Below are 21,139 nucleotides of genomic sequence, written 5' to 3'. Positions count from 1 at the left end.
ACATTTTGTATAAAATAATGCAGTATTGAAAAGTCACCTGTGCAGTATGAGGATTAAGCTATAAGTCCTTCCAGCATGAACATAGAATGGCTAGGAACTCGAAGGACTGTAATTCCATGTTTGATTGGAATGCTTAAAACCTAACTCTTCCAGTCACTCCTATCCCATCCCTTGAGAGCGGATTTCATGCCATCATAAAGATGTGGCATTTGAAGGCCTGATGGTAGGACTAAAGTGGTAAATTGATATAGCTCATATAGTTGCTTATGGTTATTTATGTTTTCCTTAAGGTCATTTTAAACTCCATGTATTGTGCTCTTATATAAGACTGGTTTCATGCTTGACATAAAATGTAAATAATTTCTACTGACAATATAAGCAACATTTGTGTCAAAGAATTTGATTTTAAAAGATTCATAAGGCAAAAACAGGCTTAGCTCTTGTTTTATCGCATAACATTGAACATAGATTTTATGATAATGACTATTGTAAATGGCTGTGCATATGTGATATACAGAGAGAGTCCGAACACCTCCTTAATTCTTCAAGCAATCAGCATTATTTATTACTGTCTGTGCAGAAGTCTACATTGATTTTATTTACAAACACATTAGACTTAACTGAGGCTGGACATGTGGGCCTTGTCTTCATAGTATTTCTTTTTGATACTATGAATAGTATCTGTTTCCCTATTGTCTGTTGCTTAATTCAACTGGAGTAAAGAGCGAACAAATGTTATTCACACTTTAAAATGGTACTGTGTGTAAAACGAGTTAGTCCAGCCAATTAAATAATTTATGCAAGCTATAAATTCCCATAACCTTGTATTTTGCATCCACCGGGCCTCTAAGATCAATTAACTGGGTGTTACCCAGGAGATGAGACATTCAGGTCCTGGAAAGTGTCAGAGAGGGACTCTGTCAGAGCTCACAGAGGCCTACGGTATTGATCACAGATATCCTTCCCTCACATACATAAACATGATTAAGATCTGCTACTGACTGATAACAGGTCCAGAGATGTACCCTGCACAGGTCTAGCCCAGTCACATCAACATACATGCCGACCAAATTTGTATTTTTCTTTTCACTCAAGTTGTTTAAGTGTACAGTTGTCTTGTAAATGCTCAATCTTAAGATTGATTCTATGTTTTTTACATTTTGGCACAGACTCTCCCCGAGAAATCCATTGTGACGGGCCAGTCTGAAAAGAATATTTATTAAACGTATTGTTGCAGTAGGGTGCCTTTCAGCGGGGTCATTAACAGACTATAGTAATTTTACTTATCAGGAGAAAGTAATTGCTGTTTCTTGGAATAACTGTTAACACCAGATGTCTTTTACACACTTTATAAATGTTAAATGAAAAGTAGTGGTATAACACTGGTATAAATAGTCATTAATTGTAAACACAACATATAACAAATTTTTGCCCAGGTGTAATGCTACTCAATGCTTGGTGTAATTTACTTCTGGGTACAGATGAAACTGAAGTTATGTGATCCCCCTGCTTTGTGTTTGTCTGTCTATGAGAAGGTTTACTAAACATGTGGATGAATTTTGATTAGATGAAAAAGTACTTTGAATGCATACATTTGGTTGTCGAAAAAAAAAATATTGTTGGGATGATGATTATTGGTGTATTAAAATAATGGATGTAAGTTTTTATGCTTTCCTGTTTTAGCTGAGAATTTCACGGCCGTCCTGTACTCTGACATGCTAGACTGGTTCAATGAAATCACTGCGTTCATACTTAAATTTTGCAGTTGTGAGAACTTCTTTGCTGAACTCTTGTGACTGGAGGGTCGAGAATAATTCACCAAATGAGAAAATACACGTAGACACAAAGGAGTAGCTCATCTTGCTAAATTGCACGATCTTTGATCGTCAGTTTGCTCATTCCACCCCCAGCAACCGCCAGAGCGTGCCTAGCAACCTTATTGAGTCCCACATTCTGCCATTTTCTTTCATCTTTAGCTAACGTATCTAGGCTAGGCTATCCAAATAAGTTGGAGAAAATGCCTGTAATAGTCCAAGATTACTCGTGGACGCAATCGGAAACTATGATTAATATAAGTGTACCCTTGAAAGGAATGAAACCTGGAAAAGTGGACATATTTGCCACAGATGAATATCTTAAGGTAACGTTAACAATCCCAAACACACTTGCCAGATGCTTCGCGGTTGTAGTAATGTTGACTTAACTTGTGCAGCGTGGATTTCAGCAATTACTCTACCTGTTACAGGTCAGTTTCCCACCATTTTTATTTGAAGTCTTCCTTTTCAAACCAATTGATGATGACAAAAGCGTCGCAAAAATCGGAAACGGTGTGGTCATTTTCAGTTTGCACAAGAAGAATGAGGGAGTATGGGAACAGCTTTCGTTGAAAAACGGTACAGTCCCTCTCTGTTTTTCAAGAAAGACTCGGCTTGTCATTTTGTAGCAATGCTGCTAACATAATTAACTGAGGTTTGTTCATAAACAGTCAAACAGCTTCTACCATCCACATTGTTTCGAGTTTTGATGTTGTGGAACATCCGGCTTTATCATACCTATGGTGTTGTGTGTGTGTGTTTAACTGTTAAAGGTGAAGAACAAGCGCTGTGTTTTTAAAACTCATTACAATACATTCTGTTAAGATGATGGTTTGTTACTCTGACGTGAACAACGTGGGTACATGATGATTAAGTTTTGTACTGTTGTCTGCCATCTGCGCTGATATCAGATGACAAGGATAAGTTGAAAGAGATCAGAGAGAGAGCAGTGCTTAAAGCCCAGGAAAAGTCAGAAGCTGACCTAAAAGCCAAAGCCACAAGAAAACAAGAAGAAAAGAAATATGCTCTGGAGAGTATGATGAAGGTGAGGGATCTCTGTTTTTTCATTATTTGAAAGGTTTGTGTGTGCGTGCATGTGTTTTTGCAAAGTACATTGATGACGCTGAATATGTTTATGATTGAATAATATGCGTTTTACCTTTTTCAGCTGGAAGATGAAGAGAGGGCAAGAATTAAGAGGATTAAGGAAGAGGAGCGCGAGAAAGTGACAGTGGAGATGGAGGCTTGGAAAATTAAACAGAAACAAGAGGTAGAAAAAGAGACGGCACAACGGATGCAAATGATCATGGATGAAGAACACAAGCAGACGAAGTCAGATGCAACATCTGTATCCAGGTCTGCAGAACACAAAGCCAAGGTCAAACAAGGTAATTAAAATATATTTTAAAAACTCTTCAAAGAAACAAAAACAAAACAAAACTCCATGTACTTTTTCATTATTAGAGGAATTACTGGACGACAACTTAGTTGTCTACATGCAGCTGCTATGATACAGTTTGCCTCTCTCTTTATAAACAGGTTGCCAAAACAAGTCCATTAAGCCAAAACAGGTGACTTTGCCAGCTCCAAGATGCTCTGGCAATATTAAAGTAAAGTTCACTCCACGAGTGTTTCCCACAGCACTGCGAGAATCCAGGGTAGCCGAAGAAGAGGAGGTTAGCACACTGTCCTGTTCTTATGACATGAACATTATGATTTCCTTTTATTCCAAAGGAGGAAGATTTTCATGAGTACACAATGATAATTAGCATGCAGTCATAATGAACCTGAATCCAAAAGTCATGTACTTACACTATTATATTAAATGATCGATTCGATGTTTGCCTGTAACAACTGCTCGATTGTGCACGCTTGGTTCTTTCTAAACAGTGGCTTAAAAAGCAGGCTGAGGCCAGGAGAGCTAGCAGTACGGATGCACCAGAGTTCAGTGACCTGAAGGAAGAGGAAAGGAACCCTGACTGGCTGAAGGAGAAGGGAAAGTATGAGATCTGCTTTACAGAAAGTGTGACTCTAAAATAGTGGTGCACATCGTCAGAACTGGTGGCTATTCATGCATATGCCTCCTTGTTTTTCTTTTAGCAAACTGTTTGCAACTGGTAACTATCTGGCCGCTGTCAGTGCCTATAATCTGGCCATACAGCTCAACAGAAACATTCCTGCCCTGTACTCCAACCGTGCTGCCTGTCATCTCAAATTGAGAAATCTACATAAAGCCGTAGAAGACTCCTCTAAGGTAAGCGTTACGGTTTAGTTGACCCAATGTTATTCACAAATGTAGTGGTTTAATAAGACTTAACAAAGAGATATACTTTGTATAGTTATATTTTTGTTAAATTTGCCATTTAATAGTGTGGTTGACTACTGTATAGTTAAATATCTACATTTGAAAGCACATTTACTTCCAGCATGGACACACTTTTATTTCCTTTCCCAGGCGCTTACACTACTGATGCCAGCAGTTCCTGATAATGCAGCGGCCAGACTGAAAGCTCACCTGAGACGAGGCACTGCCTTCTGTGAGCTGGAACTTTACGCTGAAGGTCTGTATGCCATGCATAAACAAAGGGCTCTCAGCCTAAATGACACACTGTGTAAGGGACTGAGCTCTGCTTTTGAGTTACCAAAATGTATTTTTTAAATCACTTAACTCTTGTCTGTGAAATAGCTGTTTGCTTCATTTACCCCAGTGGCCAGTAGGAGAGTGTTTTTGAACTGCATGTAGCATGTTATAATCCCAGGGTAACTCGTTCAGAAAAAAATGGATACACTCAATTACTTACTTCATTCATGTCTTTATTTTTTTTCTTACTAAACAACAGGTTTCAGGTCTACATGTGTCAGATATTGTATCATAAAAAATCACTATCCTCCCTTTTATACTCAACCAGACATGATGAGGGCAAGTGAAGGAAATTGCTTCAAAATGTAAATGTGATCATATTCTCATACAAACATGTATGATTTAACAGTCCATATTTTTTGCAGTTGAGGTTTGAACTAACCATTGTTGTGTGCTGTGCATTTATGAGTGATCAACTTCAGTTCACAGGCATGATGCCTGCTTAACATCTTCATCTTGTCCTATATTACAGCATCCTCTCCTGGAGAAAGGAGGTTACTACTCCTATACAGATTGTGTCTTCTGTAGTTCCACAGAATACAGTTTTGTATGTAGTTCACAGTAGAACAAGTTAGCTAGTTTTGGTTTGCTTCTCAAAATTTCACCATACTTCAACAGGTCTTCAGGATTACCAGTCAGCTCTGAAGATTGACCCTCACAATGAAGCCGTTCAAGCAGATGCAGAAAAGATCAGGCAAATCATTCAGGGAAGCCTGGCTGGTCCCTCTGATTTCCAAGAGGAGCATGTCAGGCATTGAACTGAACCATTATTTGCATTAACTAATTAAAAGTACTTTATTGTGACTGTAAACACTTACAGGATTCTGCTACTTATTTCTTCTGATTACTTGACATTTGATCATTTTTGTTCTAAAGACATTGTACAAAATGCATACACATTTCAGTTGTTCCTAAGGCCATTAAAAATTATGCAACCCTTTCTGTATCAGCATATACCATCAGTTACTATGACATGGTTCATTTGGACTAGATGAAGAGTCCTTTTCAGGAGAAATTCCACAGCACATTATCATTTTTACACAATGTGGATAGCACACAAAAATGTCACGTGCCACATCTAAAGCAAAGGCAAGATTCACAAACCAGCAGTTAAAATGGAAAACAAGGGTGCAAAGTATACGTAATTTTACTCAAGGCAGTTAAATTACTCATAGAGTATTACGCAGATTAGGACAGTCATACACTCTGCTTCTATCCACACTTGTATTGAATGAGTTATTCCGGTACATCCCACACTTGTTGAGGTGGTCTGAGAATTGCATTGACACTGGGTGGTAGGTGCAAGGCGAAGATTCATATGTGGGTGGGAGCAAGCCGTAGACGCTGGATGTCGTTTTGTAGAGGATGTTCTGAGGTTTGCTGTCTGCAGATGGTGCAGATGCAGAATCAGATTGCATCACGCATGAAAACACAGGGTTACCAGGGTTTGTGCACACGGGTGGATCACTGTAATTGGATCCCGGCTGAACTTCTTTCGACATCGCCCTGATGTCTCCTTTGGCTTTCACCCTAAGAACAAATAAGAGCAATTATGGGTGAGCAGGAGAATCATTTTTTACTGATATTCGGTTGGCTTGCTGTTATTTCAGTCATAATTGCTAGCAGCTACCAATCACAGTCTTGTCCATACTGCAGCAAAAGGACTAACCAAAATAGCATCAATTCATTTGCAAAAGTTTTTGATTCATTGAGTTTTTCTGGTATGGAAAATGAAGAACTAATGTAATTTTAAAGCATACTTTAAACCAACAGTGTTCCCTTTCAACTGAGTTTTCTAGAAATCTGCAAATAACAGGAAAAACAAGTGCAAAGCATGCAAGGGTTTATAATTCCATAATACCAATGCATTTGATTACACCACTTGGCCTGTTCGGGGCTCTAGGAAACTTAAAAAGCCCAGCCCAGATCAGACTAAAAATAAACCACAGAATAACAATTGTGAATAGGAAATTGCTATGGCTATATTCCACAATTTAAATGTGTGTAAATGCATGTATGGGGATATCACCAGTGGGCCAGAACCCTGTGGCAGACCTTACATTTCACAAACAACTTAGCCCAAAGCCCAACTTTGGTGTGCAATGTTTGGTGTATCCACAATGTCCATCCGGGACAGGATTATTTTTATCATAACGTTTAAAGGACTGTATTATGTTGTTGGGCGACCAAAAACAAAACGTCTTTCTCAATTCTCAGATAAAAGATAGCAGGTCTAAACAACTCATTCAAGTGCTAAGAAATGTTCGCGACTAAGCCAATACATGTTGCTAAGAAAAGTTTTATTGGGATGGCAGGTACGCCAAGTTACGTGGGCATGTAGGCCGATAACTGTACCAAACCGTCCTTTTTTCAATTATCGTACGCAACTTTGGTGACAAGTTGTTTTTTTTAATGATTTGCGTAAAAATAACCATATGGCCTAACAACAGTTAACCAAGCTCAATAGATTTGTTATTTATAATAATTATTATATATATTATTCCTTCAAGCTTGAACACAGAGACAGCTTCAGATATGTAGCGGCCCAGATAGATAAATTTCTAAAATATAGCGTTAGCGTACCTTAATTGCCGAAGATGCGAGGGTTAAGACCAGGTTAAGACAGAAGGCAATCGAAATGTAATAGGGAACATTTTGTTATGGTTACTCGACGTTAGCAACCGAATCTGAAAACGATTAGATCATGGGTAATGACGTTCAGCAGTGGTAACTTCATACAACATAGCGAGCTGGCCATTGTAAGAAAAAACTTCAATTCCCAGCTAAGGCTATGGTTATTTCCATTAGCTGATGCCATTGGTCGCAACGACACTGTCGTTGTTTGTTGACGATGATGACGTATGAGGGCGCAGTTGGGACTGAAAACAAGAGTGGTGCTGCGTAATTTCGCTGTTCATTCTTCGTTTTTGCGTAACGCTGGATACAGACAACCGTAAGGTAAGCATTAGCTCTATATTACCGTTTTTATGATAGATTTGGATGCATTAGCAGATTATAATAGTTAGGCAAAGGCAGCTGGCAAATTGGCTAGCTTACTGCATTTAATTTTCTGGCTAGAGCTAGCTTGCTAACTCTTGTAATGGGCAAATCGCTAGCATTAGCTAGCTTGTTAGCAAAGTAGCGAGATAGTTACGCCTCTGCGGCAGCTTTGCATCATCCATCAGATAGCTAGCTAGGATGCGTATCTCCAGGTAAATTTACAGCAACAGTTCAAAACCAGATTTGAATGTTGAAATGGCATGCTTATGCGATGGCTAATTAAATATTCTGAGTTGGCAGCCAGTTTGGTAAATTGCAAGCTAAAACTACGTAACGTTACAGTAGTTGGATGGTACTACTAACACAACTTGTGTGTAGACTGCAGTTTCACATTAACAGTGTCTGCATCGAACAACCTGTATGTTTTTGCGTAGACCAGAATGAGCGTTAAATCACCCAGATTTATTCTAAGCTACTGGTTCTTCGCCTTTTGCACCGGGAAGTGTGAAATAACGTTATGGTTAGTGCTGACACATATATGCGTATACATACGCAAGTAGATGTTCGGAAGCCCACATTTAATAGAGAACGATAATTATTGTCCTGCTTTGTTTATTTTGATATTCTTGCTGTACTGTAGTGGTGTGTTATGTGTTAACAGGTGGTGGAAATATGTCAGAGAGTTCAAGTGACACCGAGTCTTCTTGCGGATGGACCATCATAAGTAATGAGGTACTGTGTCCCAACCAATAAATCCCAAACTACTTTATCCACATACAGTACAAATCTTGCTGCTCGCTGAAACATACACTGCTTTCAAATAAGCAAAAGCATTATATAACCTTCAGCTGCTGTTATGTAGCAGTTAAGGGGATGTGTGCAAATGACATGTAAATTGCTTGCGTTTTGCTTTTGCAGTCAGACATTTCTGTCTTTTTATTGGCTACATAGCTAACGAGCTGTTTGGTAACAGCACACTACTAAATAGAACTACAAGTTAGCAATTTTCTATTTAGCAGACGCTCTTATCCAGAGCGACTTACAAAGTAGTAGAGCAGTAGGAGTGAACATTCAACTCTCGCAGGGTCAATGATTAACCTTCAAGTGGCAAGAAAACAATATAGTTCATTGACAGTAAGTACTGTGTTGCATTCCCTTGCAGTTTATTACTTCAATTTAGCAAACACTCTTATTCATACCTACTAACAATGTAGAATGTACACTGCAAAACAAAAATGAACAAACAAACCCATACAATATATATTTTTGGGGGATGATATGGGACCCTGAGCAAGGATCCAAACTATAAACTTTACAGCAATTTAATGGCATATATGCTTTTTAAATAGCTGGATGTTTCTTAATGTGAGATCAAAACTGTCACTATCTGTACATCGGTTTGTCATTCACCTTTCTATAGTTGAGTTTAAGTTTGGTGTGTGATAATGTACCAGACATGACACTTTATTGGCGTAAACATGTTGCCTACATTTTATTTTGCTGTTTCTGATTTTTTTTTGTTGCCTCTTTGGTATATTGAATGCCGTTTCAGGTTCTTGAAAAATCTATGAAGGGGAATGCTTTTTCCTTGGGATGTACAGAGGTAGTTTTGACACAAGAGTAGATAATTATAATGAAATTGACGGCTTCCTACCATTTGAAATGGGATTAACTGTCAAAGACATAGTCATCAGTATTTGTGTGGCGTATGTGTGGTGATACTTGTAATTGTACATAATTGTGCTGCCTTTGCTGGGGCGTGTCTGTGAAGTTTAGGTGTGTGCAGGACTAGTATGACGAGTGAATGTTGTGGCTGGGTGAGCATTAGACATGTTCTCTCCTGGAATGCTTAATCTTGGAGGCCTGCGCACTGAGTGCAGTGTGAAAACGGCAGGTGTGTGTTGTGATTCCTAGGGCTCAGACATTGAAACCCTGGGGCCAGAGCATGGAGCGGACAGCAAGCCTCAGCGTTCTGAGAGTCTGGATGGGGAGGAGACACAGGAGGAGGAGGAGGAGGTACAGGAGGAGGTGCAACAGGAGCCATCTGTGCTTCAGGGTAGGTGTCCACGACAGCGGAATTTCTTACTGTAGACTGTTGCTTTTTGCTTTAGATTTATGTTCTTACATTGACCTCGCATTTCCACTGTAATTGCAGAAGGTGCTCTCGGAGTTTACTACATTTATGTTCAGTTAAATATAGTATAGAAGATTTCCCCTTTTTTCTTTTTTTTTCCTCCTTTAGGGAAATGTAAGGTTTGATTTATTGTAGCCCTGCTGGTGTGCAGTGTCACAGCGCATTAAGCTTTCTTGACTCAACCTACCTATCTAGCTCTATATGTACAGGCATAATAAAAGAAGAAATGAGAATGAAACTTTTTGTTAAATGAGTTCATTTTTGCATAATCATATTATGAAATAGCACGAGGTGCAATGCACATTTTATATATGACCAAGGTTATGCAACCTTTCATCTATCCTTCCCCCTTCTGGTCCCAGCAAGATCGGTTATGTGGGAGATTATTATTATTATTATTATTATTATTATTATTATTTGCATACCCATGTATCACACATTCCAGAAACATATGTAGGTGTGCCAGTATGTGTGTATGTATCTACATAAATATGCACATATCCGCACACTTACATACATACACAAATACAGTTATTTGTTCCAATAATTGACATATATCACCTGTGCCTGATGCAGCTATTCTGCATTTGTCCATCTACTTTACATTCTGAGTGCTCACAAGTCCTTTGTTACTTAGGTACCCCACGGGACAGACAGAAACATTTATTATGCATTAGGTGTTTCTGTCTAAAATGTATAAAGTCAAAGTAGTTTGGGGTCCAACTAAACTACTTTGACTTTATACATGATTATCCTATTCCTTTTGGGCGATATCTCCTTCTGTTCTATTGGCTGGGGACACGAATGCCTGTGGAAAAGACAGTGTTCCACAGCAGCATGCTCAAAAGATGATGTGTGGATCGTGAATTTGAACCGAAGTCTTTTGACCTATACGCTCAATCTATTCAATATTGGTGCAATTTTGTGTACATGGTTATTCAAAGTGAACTGGTGGGTTAAAAAGCTATTCTATGTCAATATGTTTCAGCTGAGCAACACAGTGAATCATGGATTGAGTCATCTCTTGACAATACTCTAAAAGAGGAAACGCATGAACAGCCAGAAGGTGTTTCTGAGGTAAAAATGAAATAAATGCATAAAAATTGCAAATGCTCAATATGTGACAGACTGATTCATCCTTTATGTTTTAAAGCTCTATGATCTTAAAAAAAGAATTGCTACATGAAAGTTCACCTGTGGTATGTGCACTGTGTGACTGTTTCTATCTTAGGCCGTGGTTGGGCATGTGACACTGTGTTCCTCGAGCGAGCACTCGGATATCATGACTCTAGAACCATTGATGGTGGCAGAGCCAGAGGCATCATGGGAGGAGCAACAGGACCTCTACTTGGGCACCTCCTCCAGTAGCCAGTACACATTCAGCACCTTGGAGACGACTCGTAAGTCTTGCCTACTCGTGCTACAGCACTTAAAAACACGCTCTCCCTCCCTATTGACATACATGTCACCAAAAAGCATACATGTGACCCTGAGCAAAGTGGGACCACAAGGCATTGTTTAAAATGAACAAATAAATAGATAGACAGACAGACAGACCTGTGATGGATTGGCGACCTGTCCAGGGTGTATTCCTAGCTCTCGCCCAATGCATGCCAGAATAGGCTCCAGCCCCCCTGCGACCCTGATCACGAATACGCGGTTTAAATAATGGATAGGTTGGTGGATGTATGGATGGATGGATAGATAGATAGATAGATAGATAGATAAATAAATAAATAAATGTGTTATATAAATATAAAATCAGTATGAAGTGCTTTGATAATAGTTACATTTGGAAAAAAGTTTTATCAGTGTGCATCAGGGTAGGAAAATGATCATGTGAGGAAATGGGCAGAAGAGAAGAATCGACAAAAAGAAAGCTTGTTTTTGCTTGTTTTCATTTGAAAGCAGGCTTGTTCGTGGGCCATTGGAAGCTTCCAGAAAGTCTCTGGGACTTGGGCAGTCGTCTGAAAGGGCATCTGTCTGGCAGCTGCTCGGTCTCAGGTGGTCTGTTCTGAGCTCGAGTAAACTTGATAGTGTGCTTGACTTGCTCAACCTGGCCCAAGGCTGCAGGGTCTCAGATAAGCTGCTGTCAGGACTAATTCTGTGTGCCGTTGTAAACATGTTCCACCATGTAGAAAGGCCTGGTGGTTTTGCAACCCTGCTAGCAAACATTTTGGTTTCGGACCTAACATTTGCGTTTCAGCATGTTTTTTTTGGCTTTGTGTGCTGTGGAGCCATAGAGATTTTGTTGCATACTTGGTTCATGACACCTGGAATTGTTCTGTCTGTTGAAACTTTTTGAATGTAATTATGGTTATTATTGTGTTGCTCTTTTAAAAGGCGATGGACACATTCTTGAATTTGATAGTCAGTAACTGTATACAGTGTGTGCAATGTATGATCCTTTAAAATGAATGTCATACATATGGCAGATTGGACAGAGAGGTTCACCTTGGCCAATAAAGTGTAACCTGAGGGCACAAGCCCTTGTTGTGCTTTCAAAATAAACTAACCTAACCTTTCCTCTGGCACAACACTGGTGTTGCCCATTCCTATTTTAGGCTTTGAGTCACTGCTTTTACCAGGCTATTTCCTAATAGCAAACCTGACACTAATGGCATCTTTCGCAAGTGTCTTGATGCCTTGCCCGACCGATTTCTTTATCAGCTTTTGTTATCAGTAAAGTGGAAACGTGTGTTTTGTTGTTTGCTGAATCATATTTTGGATCAAATAGAATCAAACTCTACTTTTTCTACTTTCTACTTTAATTGCATTTCTGTGGCTTGACTTTGGAGCCAGTTGCTGTACACTGCTCCAAAGCTCAGAGAGACTGTGTTGCTGGATATCAGAGCTCACTGGAGTGTGTGTGGACAGAAACAAGCCAGACGCGTGGGCTGTTAAAAATAGCATGTCTTTTATCGTAGTAACGGCTATAATGGCTCCATTTGGCACTTCATCTTGATCTGCCAGACAAAGCAACCTTGGAGCAGTCTGTTTATAAATAATCACAGTTATAACAGAATAAAGAGGCTATCTTTACAGCTGCAGCATATGTTTCTAACACTGACCTGCCCTGTGAATGGTGCATATGGACTGCATGTGCATATGCCTGTTAGTTATGACCCTGCCGTCTTGTCTTTGTTGTAGCTCATTTCCTGTTCTGTTGTGTATGTGTGTGAATACATGCACCTGTGTGTATGTTTGTGTGTGCATGTGTATGCGCGCTTGTGTGCATGTATGTGTATGTGTGTGTGTGTGTCCTTTTCCTCAGCCTCACTGCCTGTGGAGCCCTCAGGGAGAGACTCCAGCAGCAGCAGTGGGGAAGAGGAGGTGCGGGAGCCCAGCCCGGCACTGCGGAGGCGCAGGGTGAGGAAGAGCACAGCCTCCACGTCTGAGACGGAGGAGGCTAAGAGTCTTGGGCCTGGCCAAGAGGGACCGACCATGCAGCAGGAGCAGGAGGTGCAGGAGGTGCAGCGGGCACCTCCTCCTCCAGGACACGGCAGTGGAACTCTTAACAAGTGCATCCTGGTGGCCCTGGTGATCGCCATCAGCATGGGCTTCGGTCACTTCTACGGTGAGTGTCTTTGGGACATCTGGTACATCTTGAGTTATTCCCGCAGTTTATCCTCTTTTGCTTATTCATGTATATTCTAAGGGTGTCAACCTCAAGTCCAACCTTGAGTGTCTTTGTGGTTTCCTTCTGAGAGTATTTCTGTTATTTGTGTTCTGGGCCAAATAAAAGGCAGTTTGCCAATTAGCTTTTTGTATAGTTTCTATGTTCTATGTTCACCATGTGGTGCAGTGGTCATTGCCCAGCCCTGCATCACAGTATGTTCATGCGTGTATGTAGTCAGGCGCACAGAGAGGTGTTTTTATGTCAATAATTAATTTGTTCTTCCACTGACTAATTCAGATGGCTGTATCTGGCAGTAGATGCTGTGTATTTACCTGTAGGCTTGCTTTGAGGTACCAATATGGACCATGGCACGTACAGTAGCATTCCAGTCTCCTGAGGGGTTGACATTCATTTTTTTGGTCAAACAAGGTTCTTTCAGTCTCAGGAAGGACACACAAAGCATATGCGCATCACCGTTAAAAATATCGAATCAAAGGCACTGTCACATGGAAGAATAGTCCCTTCCACGAGTCAAAAAAATGTCAATTAAACCGTGATGGGGACTGGGGGTTCAGATAACTTGTTTTTCATTTTTAGCAGCTGTGACTATCAGCACAGCTTGTTTTGAGAATTGTCTGATTGTCTGCACAGCTTACATGGTTAATGTTTAGAGGTTTTGATTTTCTGCCCAGTTGATTTGTCTTTGTTCTGATCTTCCTTGCCAGGAAAATTTGAAGGTATGAAGTAATGCATGGATAGATAAGTCAGATATGACTTATCTATCAAATATAATCAAATATCCTATAATATAATTTTAATAGATTAGTTGTGACTGAAGCTTTACACATAACACAAGTTCATGTTTTGTGTAATTGCAATTGTGTGTTTTTCTAAAGTGTGTCACCACAACTGTGTGAAACTCACTTAATGATTAACAGACAAAGCCCCTCACTATGTACATTAGCTATATGAAGGATGCATTCATATCTCATAGGATGACAGTTTGGTTCTCATATTTAACATCCCAATTCTTGTTGGACTAATACTGTGCACCTAGTTATTCTGGTTGTTTTAATGGCATAGGGCTGTATAAGTCTCTACAGCTGATGGCAAATAAAAATAAACTGTGCTGACATTGAAATGTTTGAAAAATTAGCTATTTTTAATATTTCAGTCACTACCCTGTCATCCTCTCTTTTAAGTGGACTAAATTCTGTACTATTGCATGGTGGTGTTTTGCCAAGTTCTATCTGTAGCATGAAAGTGCACAGTTGTTTTTTCCAGTTTTTTTTTATTTTTTGGGACGCCCATTCATATCCATTGTCAGTACTCATTGCTACATCTTCTGTTATCGATTCAGTAGAGCGCAGACAAGCATGTGCTCTCCTCTGAAGCATGTGATGTCAGCTGCGGCTTCTTGTTACACTGCAGTCAACAAGTCACGCTTACAGATATGTGACAGTGGAAGAAACTTAACGTGCAGCTCAACAGGTCAACTGTGAGCACCCGATTGACCAGTGGGGGTCGCTGATGAGCACTGAGGGGTGGTCATCCTGGTTGACTGAAACCCTCCCATCCCTGGGCCACACTAGAGCAACTGTGCATCGCCCAGTGGGTCTGCTGACGCAATGTAGACTCAATGCCATACTGTGGGGTCCATCCATGCACTTGGAACAGTACTTTAACAGCATGAGCCACCCTGCAGCTCCTGCCTTTGAAATTTCACCAAATTGTTCAGTTTACATTAATATATATATTTTTCACTCTTAACAATTAAACCTACATGATCTTAATGAAGAGGTCTTGCATGTGGGTGAGACTGTATAATTTTTGTTGAGGGTTGAATAGAAAGAAAGTTTCCGTTTCTAATCCTCCCTGTGTGAACAGAGAATGGCTAAAAAGCATTATGAACAGCACTGCCACACTGGCAAAGTGAAAGTGCTCTCTGGTCAGCTCTCAAAACAACAGGAATGAAAACCTGCATGCTGTGCTCCCATTTTACCCTTGTGTTTGGTGCATGATGTTTATTCATGTGTTAGGCTTGAAATTGATCTTCATTCCTGATGTTGTGAGGAACTTCACAGTTGTTGTGTGCCATTTAATCCGGTTTGGCACTGAAGGCACCGCAACTATTTGAGCACAAGCACAATTTTAGCACATTTTCCTCAGTAATCTGCCTCCATTGGCCCAAAGGCATTGTTTCAGCTCCAGTGCTGATTTACTTCATCTTTGCAGGTACGGTCCAAACCCAGGAGAGGCAGAAGATGGCGGATAAAATGCGCGGGATCGAGCCGAGCGATGCGGCTGCAGACCTGCAGAAGTGTCGCAGGGAGAGAGACGTCATCGCGCAGAGCAAGGTCGGCCCCTCTGCGCTCCCCTGTCCCGTCCAAGTCAGGCTCACGGCAGCAAGCCCAAAATCAATCCTGCCGAATGACCGAGCTGTGCTCGCCACATCCCACAGACCTTCTGATTCTCCGTAACTCCTGATTAGCTAACACCAAAGATCTGTTATGCTTATCCTGTCATATTTCAGTCCTATGTGTTATCATTTCAGAATCATTTTTTATAGCACTGTTCTTTTTTCTCAATGATTTTCTCTGTTATGTGGTTATCTTACTGTGCTTCAGTCTGTTAGATACTCACATACTGTAGTATCATCAGTTGCTTTGCAGTTTGTACTGTCTTCATTGGTGAACTTTGTTACAGCTGTAACTGCCTCCCAACATTCCCTACATGCACTCTCACATCGTAAGAAGGTGGAGCTGTTTTTATTTATATTTAGATATCGGTGGTTGTGAGAAAAGCTGTTCATTTTTTAAACCAGACTTTTCACATTAAAGAAATTCAGCAGAGATTCAATAGCATGGAACCAATATTATTATAATGAAATTAATTGGTCAGAAGTTTACATCAAAACCTTCTTTGATGACTAAAACCATTGTAGTTATTTTTTTTGATCTTTGATCTTAATGTGCTCACCTCAGCTACGCTGTTTCTGCACATCTAGGAAGTGGTTCAGCACCTGAGAGAAGACCTAGAGGAAAAGCAGGCCATGGTGCTCTCCCTCACTCAGATTATGGATAAGATAACTAAAGAGAACCATCAGCTCAGGTTGAAACAGTCTCAGCAACAGGTAACTCCCATCCACATTTTGAAGAGTGAAATACTCACCAGTACAGTCCAGAGAACAGAAACATGTATATAGTTACTACCCTGATGCTGCGACAGAATTCACCATCCGTGTTCTTGTTTGGCTCATATTGTCATGTCGCAACAAAAGCTTGTGCCATTTTCGTCATAATACTTTGAATCTATGGTAAGTACTGTGTAAATATGAAGATTAACAAATTAGAGCCGTTTCCATTCCGCATACACTTTGACGAGTAGCTTTTATTTTCCTTTGAAACCAGGCCCAGAAAAAAGAGCTCACTGAGAGACTAAAGCAGAGCGCGCAGGAGAAGAATGATATGGAGTTCCATCACAGACACTTGGCCACAGAGAACCAGCAGCTGATGAGCTCACTGGAGCACGAGGAGCAGTCACTGTCCGCCCTGCAGGAGGAGCTGCTGGGCCTCCGCACCCAGATCCGGGACCTGGAGGAGAGGGGCGCGGGGGCTGATTCCGTCTTGTCGGAGAACCAGAAGCTGAAGGAGCACCTGGAGGAGGAGAAGCAGCGCATCCGGCTGTTCCTCAGCCAGAAGGAGGCGCTGGTGGCAGAAGCGCAGACGTTGCGGCAGGAGCTGGACCGGGAGCGGAAGGCAACAGACCAACTGAAGGAGGAGCTGGAGCAGCTGAGCGGCCAGAGCACGGCGGAGTCTGACCCGGAGACAGAGGAGCTGCGGGCCAGGCTGGCCGAGCTGGAGAAAAAGCTGAGCTTTGAGCAGCAGCGCTCTGACCTGTGGGAGAGGCTGTACGTGGAGACCAAGGAGGACCGGGCAAAGGGAGACCAGCAGCCCAGAGCCAAGAAGCCCCGGGATGGCATCATCGGAAAGGTAAAGGACACCTTCGATGCCGTCAAGAACTCCACCAAGGAGTTTGTTCACCACCACAAGGAGCAGATCAAGAAGGCCAAGGAGGCTGTGAAGGAGAACCTCAGGAAGTTCTCAGACTCTGTGAAGTCCACCTTCCGCCACTTTAAGAATTCTGCCTCGCGTGTGTTTGAAAAGGCCCGTAAGCCTCAAGACAGGAAATTCCACGAGAGGAAAGCAGGACTCCACGGGCGCCAGCAGGACCCTTCAAGGGAGCACAAGCAGGAGAAGGACTCTGGCAGTTCTTCTTGGCAGGCTCGGCCCCACAAACCCCTGCATCAGCACCCACGCAAATCTACGGCTGATACCTTTCAGGCTGACCGTAACACCAGAAAGCCAGGGCCTACAGCCCAGAAGGACTCTGACTCAGCTCGTCACGGGAGGAGGCCTAAGGGGTGCTCTGGCGTATTTGACTGCGCCTATCAGGAATCCATGAGCCTGTTTAACAAGGCCCTGGAGCCCATCCGAGCAGACGAGTTCAACCAGCTGATCCACAGCTACCTCCAGCAGGAGGTAGACCACTTCCACCACTGGGGGGAGCTGGAGAGCTTCATCAACAGCTTCTTCCACAATGGTGTCTTCATCCATGATCAGATGCTGTTCACAGACTTTGTCAGTGGTGTGGAGGACTACCTGGAAGACATGGATGAATATCAGCGCTACAACGATGATGTATTTGAAGATCTTGATGATTATGTCTACAAGCACTTCTTTGGAGATAGCTATTCAAAACAGTTTGGGCCTAGGTGAGTTTTTCCCTCATCGGCAACCGGTCTTTCGGTAAGCGTTAACCATCCTGGATGCCGTGATTTACAACTTGTGCATGAGATAAATCTTTCCTTGGAACGAATGCTGTTGAAAGCATGGTGTGTACCACGTTTTGTGGTAGCTAACAGTAGAGATGGACAAAAGTATATCTACAGTAGGGATGGGCTGTTAGTTTGCTTGCTGGTAAATGTAATACCGTGTTTTCTCTATGATTCTAGGGAACAGCACTAAGTGTGTCAGTTGGCTGCACCTGCACACTGGGCCAGGTTATGTTCACATGTGCCTAGAAGTGGTGAATGGAGCATCTTAAAATTCTGTGGGATATATGAGCAACCATTTGTGGTTTTAAGTCAATTGAAATGAGACCAGAGAAGGCAACACAAAAATAATTTATTTTTTAACTATTCAGACTTAGTCTGGGCCCAGTCTGCGGACCTAGAAGTCCTCCCCTAAAACTTTTTGCCCAAGACTCTTTGGGTTTGAGCCCGCCTCCAGTTTTGGGGCAGGCATTGAACAGGCACTGTGTCAATTTGTTTTTAATATCAGAAAAACAAAATAAGCAAGGAATTAGCATCACAAAAAATAGGCTACATTGATAGGGTTAGATAACACCTATGAAAATGATTCCCATTTTACTTTTTTCTGCATGGAGATTGTCCATCACACCTCACACAGACTTAATGAGCCAATGTGCTCATGAACAGAACGAGGTGAGAATTCACAGCCTTGGCTTCAACTGCAGGATGTGAAGATCGCTGCGGATTTCAATTTTTTTCTCATTTTTTTTTGTTTTGCATGCAAACAAGACGTTTCAGCACAGATTATGAAGACGTGGAAGAGGCTTAGGCTATAAGCGTTTGCACAATGCATAGATGCTGTTTCTTTTTTCTTTTTTTTTGTTGTTGCAAATTTACAGTAGACCCATTGCAAAGCCAACCACAAAAAGGAAGCAGGACAGGCCGTCCCGGCACCACTGGCAGCAGCACCGGGCTCATCCTCGCCCCCAAAAAGAGAGGAAGTGGAGCAAGCCGGGACGTTCTACTGGCAGACATATGGCAGATGTCAAAATCGAGCTTGGCCCCTTGCCTTTTGATCCGAAATATTAACAGTATCCTAGTCAAACCATTTGTTTTGATGATTGCTTAATCTGAAGTGGAATTTTTTTTTTTGCTGTAGTTCATCTGATGGATTTGACAGAAAAATTCTTAAAATTATTATTATTTTTTTTACTTTGCACAGTGTTTACTTTTAAAGTTAAGTTTTTAAAAAATTCAACTCACGGCTGGCTAAATGGTTTGTTGCATTCTTGTGTGGTGCTGCAAATCATTTCTGTCCTGGATCGGCAGCTGTGATGTTGCTCTGTCTTTAACTTCATGAGTCATGTGGCCACAAACACACTGAAATATGTTGCAGTATTGTTTCCTGTAAATTTTTGCCATTGCAATAAGTCTGTTCTGTTTCTTGGGGAGTGGTTGTGAATTGCATTGTACCAAAAGCTTTATTGCAGATATTGCTAAGGTTAGTTATCTTTAGATCTTCTTTTCTCCAGGGTTTTGTCAATAGTGTAATTCACTGTCATCTCTTGTCAAATTTGAAGGTTATACAAGAGTTGTAGTATAACTGAACATCTCCTTTATACCATATAAATTAATCTGGATATTAGCAATTCCCAAACACTGGTACGGTGTTGATATTTGGCATAACAATAAGTGCAGTATAACTACACAACAGATTTAATCCTATATCTGAAAAGCAATTATATTACGTGGCACATTACCACAGATTTCTGGCAAAGGACCAAAATACTTGTCTAATTTAATTATTTTCTGGGAGATTTGATGTGCTGAGTTGATTTTCTCTTAGATTAAAATTGTGATTTATTAACCTATATTTTCCCTATAATAAATAAGTCACTTATTTCGAATTCCTGCATGTACAGTACTTGGACCATCATAGTCCATCCAAATGCATTGTGTGGATTTGTCTTTTTGCTGCTATTTTTGGAAATTAAACGTGTGCATTTGCAATATAGAAAAAGATAATTTGCTAAAAAGCCCAATAACATTCCAGTGAATTGTAGTTTCTTTTTCTTGTGCTGATGAAACATTTTTGTTTTCCTTACAGTTATGATGATAAAGGTCAGTTCACAGTAGCTGTCTAGTAATAAAAAGGAAAAAAGTTTGGCTTTGTTGTTCTTTTCCTTGAAATTGAGCATAAATGGAAAATTACTGGAGAACAGGCAATGTAGTCTTGGTGGTGTTCCAGTCTTATGAGCAATTCAGAACAACGTTAGCAACATATACCTGGAATCTTCAGGAAACAGATGTTCCGCTGACACATTTCACTGGACAATTTAGGAACATAATCCATAAATGTCCAACATGCCAACCTGTGAAGAACTAGAGGTGGGTGGCAGGCAGAATGGCTGGTGATTATGAGTTATTGTTAAGGCATATATGGAGACCATGAATTTGTGAGTGAGTGCTGACTATCATCCAGAACAATCCCTGATTCTTGTACCAAATGTAAAGTAAGAAATTATTTGTAAAATATTTTTGCTGGTCATACTAATTCAGGATGATAACTAAGGCCAGAGAACAGTATTTCACACTCGCACAGGCATTCATAAATGTGGCAAAACGGCAATGTTGTGGAAAGTGCCTTCGGACTTCAAGTTGTACAGTCCAAACCCAACAGATCAACGAGAGTTGGGTGAGATGGACTCAGGCGTCCTAGTGAATTACAATAATGTCACACTGCAATAAACTGTATTCTCTTTTTACAGCACTAGATGGCATTGTATAAATGCATTACTTGCCCAAGTCATTTTAATGGGTGATTTCGCCTGCCATTTAAACTTTGTTCTTGGGAATATTGTCAGTTCAAAAAATCGACACCCTTTTTAAATTAATGACTTTGATTTTATAATTTACCCTGTATCGTCGCAGGATTTTTTTTCTTGCAGAATGTATTAAAAGAACAACGGCATCTTCCACATTCCCTTTGCTATGTAGCTATTTATACATAATAATTGTACTTTATAATTGAATAAAGTTGTGAGTTGAGTGCGCATCGGATTCCCACAAATCTACATGGATAATTGCAAGCGCAAGTGATCATATGTCTCAAAGAACT

The 21,139-nt window shown here is 40.9% G+C and overlaps 3 protein-coding genes across 11 annotated transcripts; 2 read left to right on the top strand and 1 right to left on the bottom strand.

Annotated features, from left to right (window-relative positions):
- The first annotated feature begins 1,934 nt into the window (after positions 1 to 1,934).
- Positions 1,935 to 5,266, top strand: dnaaf4 (dynein axonemal assembly factor 4). The gene is made up of 9 exons (XM_035394863.1): positions 1,935 to 2,140; positions 2,246 to 2,393; positions 2,726 to 2,859; positions 2,983 to 3,202; positions 3,354 to 3,490; positions 3,705 to 3,814; positions 3,915 to 4,068; positions 4,270 to 4,375; positions 5,074 to 5,266. The coding sequence occupies exons 1-9, from the start codon at positions 2,018 to 2,020 to the stop codon at positions 5,211 to 5,213; spliced, it is 1,272 nt and encodes a 423-aa protein (XP_035250754.1). The 5' UTR covers positions 1,935 to 2,017; the 3' UTR covers positions 5,214 to 5,266.
- LOC118214709 (uncharacterized protein C15orf65) lies at positions 5,226 to 7,147 on the bottom strand. The gene is made up of 2 exons (XM_035394866.1): positions 7,039 to 7,147; positions 5,226 to 5,985 (listed from the first exon to the last, which is right to left on the bottom strand). Exon 2 carries the CDS (start codon positions 5,955 to 5,957, stop codon positions 5,625 to 5,627), a length of 333 nt encoding a protein of 110 aa, XP_035250757.1. The 5' UTR covers positions 5,958 to 5,985; positions 7,039 to 7,147; the 3' UTR covers positions 5,226 to 5,624.
- A 133-nt stretch (positions 7,148 to 7,280) lies between these two features.
- LOC118214706 (cell cycle progression protein 1-like) lies at positions 7,281 to 20,187 on the top strand. Of its 9 annotated transcripts, XR_004762673.1 has the most exons (13): positions 7,281 to 7,413; positions 8,117 to 8,187; positions 9,370 to 9,511; positions 10,578 to 10,666; positions 10,821 to 10,989; positions 11,498 to 11,593; positions 12,864 to 13,166; positions 13,934 to 13,945; positions 15,444 to 15,565; positions 16,216 to 16,341; positions 16,619 to 17,982; positions 18,921 to 19,192; positions 19,224 to 20,187. XR_004762673.1 is itself a non-coding variant. In XM_035394855.1 (12 exons), exons 2-12 carry the CDS (start codon positions 8,128 to 8,130, stop codon positions 19,108 to 19,110), a joined length of 2,670 nt encoding a protein of 889 aa, XP_035250746.1. In that variant the 5' UTR covers positions 7,281 to 7,413; positions 8,117 to 8,127; the 3' UTR covers positions 19,111 to 20,187. The 9 variants fall into 9 exon arrangements, 8 of the variants coding, with proteins under 8 accessions (XP_035250746.1, XP_035250745.1, XP_035250753.1 ...); XM_035394855.1 differs by having other exon boundaries at positions 11,501 to 11,593; positions 18,921 to 20,187; XM_035394854.1 differs by having other exon boundaries at positions 18,921 to 20,187.
- Positions 20,188 to 21,139: the final 952 nt, after the last annotated feature.

Source organism: Anguilla anguilla, chromosome 16, assembly GCF_013347855.1.
Source record: "Anguilla anguilla isolate fAngAng1 chromosome 16, fAngAng1.pri, whole genome shotgun sequence".
NCBI lineage: Eukaryota > Metazoa > Chordata > Actinopteri > Anguilliformes > Anguillidae > Anguilla > Anguilla anguilla.
The sequence above is the reverse complement of the archived record's forward strand: the minus strand, read 5'-3'. Positions and strand labels throughout refer to the sequence as shown.

Excerpts from the sequence above, each read along its gene's own strand:
- LOC118214709 (XM_035394866.1), bottom strand. The coding sequence starts at position 5,957 with ATGTCGAAAGAAGTTCAGCCGGGATCCAATTACAGTGATCCACCCGTG.
- dnaaf4 (XM_035394863.1), top strand. The coding sequence starts at position 2,018 with ATGCCTGTAATAGTCCAAGATTACTCGTGGACGCAATCGGAAACTATG. Across the intron at positions 2,141-2,245 it reads CCACAGATGAATATCTTAAG|GTCAGTTTCCCACCATTTTT; the intron begins GTAACGTTAACA and ends TACCTGTTACAG. Across the intron at positions 3,815-3,914 it reads TGGCTGAAGGAGAAGGGAAA|CAAACTGTTTGCAACTGGTA; the intron begins GTATGAGATCTG and ends TTTTTCTTTTAG.
- LOC118214706 (XM_035394854.1), top strand. The coding sequence starts at position 8,128 with ATGTCAGAGAGTTCAAGTGACACCGAGTCTTCTTGCGGATGGACCATC. Across the intron at positions 16,342-16,618 it reads TGAAACAGTCTCAGCAACAG|GCCCAGAAAAAAGAGCTCAC; the intron begins GTAACTCCCATC and ends CTTTGAAACCAG. Across the intron at positions 17,983-18,920 it reads TCAAAACAGTTTGGGCCTAG|TAGACCCATTGCAAAGCCAA; the intron begins GTGAGTTTTTCC and ends GCAAATTTACAG.